At 34.3% G+C, this 5,698-nt stretch overlaps 1 protein-coding gene across 2 annotated transcripts; it reads right to left on the bottom strand.

The window, feature by feature from the left end:
* Positions 1 to 277: 277 nt before the first annotated feature.
* Positions 278 to 5,489, bottom strand: LOC127091954 (type IV inositol polyphosphate 5-phosphatase 7). 2 transcript variants are annotated; one of them, XM_051030703.1, is made up of 13 exons: positions 4,957 to 5,489; positions 4,773 to 4,839; positions 4,533 to 4,607; positions 4,342 to 4,426; positions 4,149 to 4,253; positions 3,256 to 3,949; positions 2,926 to 3,119; positions 2,687 to 2,795; positions 2,436 to 2,584; positions 1,893 to 2,158; positions 1,003 to 1,102; positions 799 to 905; positions 278 to 676 (listed from the first exon to the last, which is right to left on the bottom strand). In XM_051030703.1, exons 1-10 carry the CDS (start codon positions 4,984 to 4,986, stop codon positions 1,936 to 1,938), a joined length of 1,731 nt encoding a protein of 576 aa, XP_050886660.1. In that variant the 5' UTR covers positions 4,987 to 5,489; the 3' UTR covers positions 278 to 676; positions 799 to 905; positions 1,003 to 1,102; positions 1,893 to 1,935. The 2 variants fall into 2 exon arrangements, with proteins under 2 accessions (XP_050886660.1, XP_050886659.1); XM_051030702.1 differs by having other exon boundaries at positions 4,752 to 4,839; positions 4,957 to 5,487.
* Between the last annotated feature and the right edge of the window lie 209 nt (positions 5,490 to 5,698).

The following is a 5,698-nucleotide window of genomic DNA, read 5'->3' as shown; positions in this document are numbered from 1 at the left end:
ATATACACACACACCAAAAAAAAAAACAGGTATTAAGGTAAAGTAGCTAAGGTCCATCTAGTCAAAAGTAAACAACAGCAATTGAAAGGTATGTAAATAGCATATCTTGAAAGAAGAGAGGGCCCTGTTGTATTAAAACTTCCAACAGTTTTCCCCGCCAAACTTGCATGCCTCTTTTGGTTTTGTTAAATACTCAAATACTGTTCCTCATAAGTAAAAAGAAAAACCCAAATTATCTTAAAAACGTGCAACACAGATTACCGTATAGGATCAAAACTTTTCCACAGTTAAAACATGATTAAATAGAGCTTTATATGGTTAAATTTGACCTCCAAAAACATATAAGAGGACTCTAACAATTAACAATAGTGCTTTCCTATTTGATTTTGATGTCAAAACCAACTTTATCAGTAAAAAAATTATCATGCTGATTGCAGACACAGACAGAGAACTCAGCACAAGAGAGTTTCTGGAATCAATTATGAACTTCAATATCTTTTTTACTGTGGCAGCAATCACTATACATCAAAACTCTCATTCTCTTTACATTACATTAAATAAAGTTAGTGCCCAAATGATTATTCTGACAATCTTCCACCTTCATTCAGTCATCATAAATATTCCCTAAAATCAATTAAAAAAATCTTGAATAAAAAAGAATCTTCTGTTCAACTACCTGCACAATAAAAAAAGCTCTGATCATTAGTAAGCATGTACTATCTATTGTTGTTAATTAAAAGTAAACATAAACTAGCATTAATAATTTAATATATAGTAACAACAATGTAGTAGTAGTACCTAATGATTGATAAAATGGAAACTTTGAGTGTTTGTTAATTTGGTATCAAGATGATGTGTTGTATTGATCATGTGTTAGGGAAAGCACCAAAACTAGAGATTGTAAACTGAAAAAGATAAAGTGAAGGCAAAATTAGACAAAGAAATGAGGCAAAAGCAGAACAAAGAAGAAAAAAAGCATGAAAGAGAGAAGAAAAAACTAACCTTTTTCGGTATGTGGGAAATGGGTTGTCCCTATCTATCTCACTCCATTGAAAGAATTTCTTCAAAGTAAAATCCCTATTGGTAAATGGGGACCATTTTGCTGAAACAGTAACAGGGGCATGTAAGATTTCTAATTCAAGTAAAAAAGAATAATTGTAATGACAATAAGAAACGAACAAAAGGACTTCAAAGTTGAAGGGAATGAGATATAGACTTCTCATACTATACTTTAAACATAGCTTGTTTATGTTGGCTTTCAAATTCATGAAATAAATTTGTATATCTAATAATGCATAACTTTGTTCAGAAAACGAATTAATTAACTGCTTGTAGCACAAGCATTTATCAAATAAGTGTTTATGTATAAGCTATCACAATCACAAAATCTAATATAAAGTCAAACTATTTTCATATAAGCTATCTTGTAGAGTTTGTAGCAGTAAGTTGAAAACGGCTGATGGACATGTCATAAGTTGTTTTCATAACCTCTTCCAAACGGTCTCACAAGTGTTTATATTAGTAGACAGGCTCAAATAAGTCAACTTAAACAGGTTAATTAATGGGAAAGATCACGTTTGAATATTCTTTAGGTTGTATGATCCAATATTCCATTCTATTGTGTTCAATTCTATATAAACCAGTTACAGCCTCAGAATTTTGTACTTTTGGTCTAACCATCAATATCATAAGGAAACATTTAGGCCCCCTTTTTGGGGAAGGGTCAAGTTTTCCTAGGGTTCTGCACATAGTCTTTTATTTTTCTATTTGAATGTTGTATTTGAATGAGCTTATACAAAGAAAAAGAAGGAAAAAAAACAAACTCTAAGAGGCTTAAGTTCCACTATCTTACAAGCATGATTATGAGAGTGTGAAAGGAATAGATAAAGTACTTGATTATGGATGGACACGTTTCTTGTTCGGCCTTCCATATCTTTAGAAAAAGTTTAGCTCAGTATATCCCCCGGAATATGGCATAAGTTCATCCACCTCAATTCTGGAACCAGAACAACTCATACTTTTCTTCAATTTTCCATGAGTTGACTCAACCTCAGCCCAAAATATTCCATAAACTGGTCTATGGTCTGAAAATCTTGATTCCCCGCGAACATAAGATAACTGATGGAGACCTTCGCCGTACCATAAAATACGGTCACACCTATGAAACAAAAAATATTCATGTCAGCATAAGTTGTAACCATTTATCCAAAATATATCATATATCATGAAACATACTTCATTTTGTAACATATATTTTTTCCATGGTATACAATTGACTTTTAGCATTTATAGTGAATTTCTTCTAAATTTGTATTGAGCTATGTGATAATCTTGTTAAGAGTTTAACATTTAATCAAATAAGGTCTGAAAAATGTGTTTATGAGCCGCTTTTGTAGAGTTGAATTAAGCTTAATCCAAATTCTAAGAAATCTTACCATGCAGGTGTTCTCCTTTTCTCCTTGGGGTGCATATCATCTCCCGAATATCGATCTGAATTAGTTGAATACTTGTATGTTGGAGGAAAATATATCTTCCCTTCGTTCCATCCCACAAACGCGCGACCTCTTTTTTGCTCTATTCTCAACTGTCAGGTGTGTCAATAGTTAAGGCTTGTTAAGTTTGTTACAAAATTTTACATTGGAGGAAAACAATAAACATGGGATTATTGATGAGTTTAAAGACATACTTGATCATTTTCTAACAACGCTCTCCAATTTTGCATCTCAACAAGTGCCTTCGCAGATCGGTAGGAGAGAGCGATCCGATAATTCAAATCTCCAAGCCATATGATTCGACTACATTAATGAATTTAAAATGAGAATATGCAAATGAGAAGACAATAAAAAATAAAAACCATTCTAATTAAGTAGTTATTCAATAGGTTATTCACAGGAGCTTAATTAAGCATTAGTTATTCATTCTTACTCATGCTCGAGGATTGTCTGAGGAGATTTCTCGTTGTCCACGCCATGAACACGAGGAAACCTAGTCTTTTTAAGAATTTCCAATACATCAGAATTTCTTCTTAGTTCATCACCCTCTTTCTGTCCTGAGGTTAAATGACTACATATAAAGCAAAAGCTTGTTTCATGCACAGACATACTTATTGAGATGGATCCCTGCAAAATCCAACCAAAATAATTCTCATTTAAGCCAATCATCACACAAGTGACCATCATATTCTCCGTAAATTTAGTAGTCAAATGTAAAAACAAGAGTCAGGATTGTCACGAGTCATAATAAGCTAAAACTCACCTTATTTCCGAGATAACCCATCAATCCTCTGCCAACACACGATACTTTCATGTTTCGAACATGATCTTTGAGTTCTCCTTTTACCCATACGGTAAGGTATATTCCCACCATTTGCTTACTTGCAACAAGGCAGTACCTTGAATGTCCCGGCATGCTATATCCATCTTCATTAGAGGCAGATCCACCATTAGTTGACATTGGTGAAAATAAGACTGTACTTGGTGAATCCACAAGGCCATTATCATCATCAGATGAACCCCATCTTGAATAATCACTCGGTCTCGAATAGTCACTTGCCCTTGAATAGTCACTAGGCCTATAACCCCATCTTAAACTAGGATCGAAGTCACTAGGCCTGTTACCGAAAATTACACGGTCGCATACACTGTATCTTCGATCCACTTGCGGCTGAACATTTGAAGGATCATTGTCCATTCCCCAACCACTTGAAGCCGTCTGGAACGACCGTCTGTGGAAGAAAGACGAATTCTTCTGCCTAGCTGATCCCTCGAAATCTGCGTTCAGCTCTACAACTGGCTGAGGAATTGGAGATGGTGTATAACATCCACTACTTCCACTTGTTCCAGGAAGATTGTTTAAAGTCTTTCTGATAAGAGCCAGCCATTTTTTGGCAGGGCCATTGTCCTCTGCCCCTAGGATATTACCGGCGTTCAATGGAACTACCTCTTGAAATCTGTAAGAAACAGGTAGAATAGAAAAATATATCATTGGTAAAACAGTTAAGCCTTAAATATTTTATTTTTTTTGTAATTTGTAGAGATTGACTAAAAGCAAAATTCGAGATAATTATAAAGACTAAAAACATATTTAACCGAAAAGTTAATGTCAACTTCGATTGAAGACTACATATACCGACAAGCAACAATTCTTACCCAAGAACATAAATGTCAGCTGGTGGTGAGGAATGAAGCCAATCATCTACATTCAAATTACTTGGTGGGGATCTTCCAGCTACATTCCATGTAGCTACAAAAATGCTGCTCAATATTCACACAATTCATGAGAAACAGAACAAAACCTTTATCTTTTCTTGCCAAAAAAGGTAGAATCGGAGAAGTAGTATACCTATAGTTCTGCACATCGATAATTCGAGGATGGTCGAGATTCATTCTTCCTCGCCTAACCTGACTGCTGTTCCTACTAAACTTCTCTGTTCATAGCAATGCAAAAATGTCAGCATTTAAATGATATATTACTATCAAGAACTTCAAAAGGGCATCCTAGTTCAAGAAACGGTTTTGACTGATTCTTTTAACCTGTTTTGCTCTTTTTGATTGTGCATGGCTCTCTCTCAGAGAAGCTATTCCTGCTTCCATATTCAACCTCACTTCCTGCAGAAAAAAGAAAAACAGTGTTACAACCTTCAATTCACCAAATGAAACAACAACAGTAACTGATTTCATTTCGAAAATTGTTGAAACTGATCACTATTGCAAAGCGAGTTTAGAGTTTTGAAGAAAAACAAAAACACCAACCTCCATAAACAACATCATCACCTTGAGAATCTTCACATTTGCTCTTGATATTAAAAAACTTCCTCACCATCTTCTTTGACCACGAGAGCTATTTCATCAAACATCATACAGACACAAAATCAACACCTCACAATACACAAACCCATCAAACAAAAACATTGAATTTCATTTCCATAACCAAATAACAATAACAATTAACAAAAACCTTCGTTTTCTTTGAACTTTCATCTCCCATTTTGACACCTCTACTTCATATACACCTCCCAAACAAGTTACGAATATTTTCAGCTAAGAAACAAGAACAAGTTCATTTGCAAGAAAGAACAAGACTTTATGAATATTAATGCATGGAAGTGAGAAGAGATTCTGAAGCAATAAGTAGAAGAAGACAATGCAGTAAGGTTAGAGATAGAAAGAGAAAGCAATCTCGTTGTTCTATGTAACAACAAATAGAAAACAAAGTAACGAATTTGAACAGAAAAAAGTGCAGTAAAAGAGAACATATATAAGAGCTTTATTAAATAATTAAAACAACAATCTTAGGTTGTGAGAAAAAGGGCAACGGGCAGTTGGTTTAGCTTTATGGTTTGTGACGGGCAGTGGAACAAAGGCTGACCGTAGTCAGCAAAGTGGAGAAGAGTTGTTGTTGTTTGGTTTTATTGTGAAGTGTGAAGTGAGATCTAGTAGTGTTCTGTAGCTGAATGTTGTATACAGTGGTTCAATATTTTTGGTCTTGCAAATAAAGTAAAAGTAGTTAAAGAGAGGGAAATAAAGATAAAGGTCTTGTGTAAATAATTATAATAATAAATGTTAAAACATTATTGTTTTGTTGGACATGGAATGTTTGGAAGAGAAGCATAGTGGTCAATTCATATCATTTAACACGAGGGAGGAAGATTTTATAACGGATCTGACTCAAACCAATTCATTCAAACTCATTAATATTT

Source organism: Lathyrus oleraceus, chromosome 6, assembly GCF_024323335.1.
Source record: "Lathyrus oleraceus cultivar Zhongwan6 chromosome 6, CAAS_Psat_ZW6_1.0, whole genome shotgun sequence".
NCBI classification, from domain to species: domain Eukaryota; kingdom Viridiplantae; phylum Streptophyta; class Magnoliopsida; order Fabales; family Fabaceae; genus Lathyrus; species Lathyrus oleraceus.
Note: the sequence above shows the minus strand (reverse complement) of the source record. Positions and strands in the feature narration are given on the sequence as shown.

Coding starts and splice junctions, on each gene's coding strand:
- LOC127091954 (XM_051030702.1), bottom strand. CDS start 4,986: ATGGGAGATGAAAGTTCAAAGAAAACGAAG. Junction 4,427..4,532: donor AATCAAAAAGAGCAAAACAG/GTTAAAAGAATC, acceptor TGCTATGAACAG/AGAAGTTTAGTAGGAACAGC. Junction 3,950..4,148: donor GCTGACATTTATGTTCTTGG/GTAAGAATTGTT, acceptor TGTTTCTTACAG/ATTTCAAGAGGTAGTTCCAT.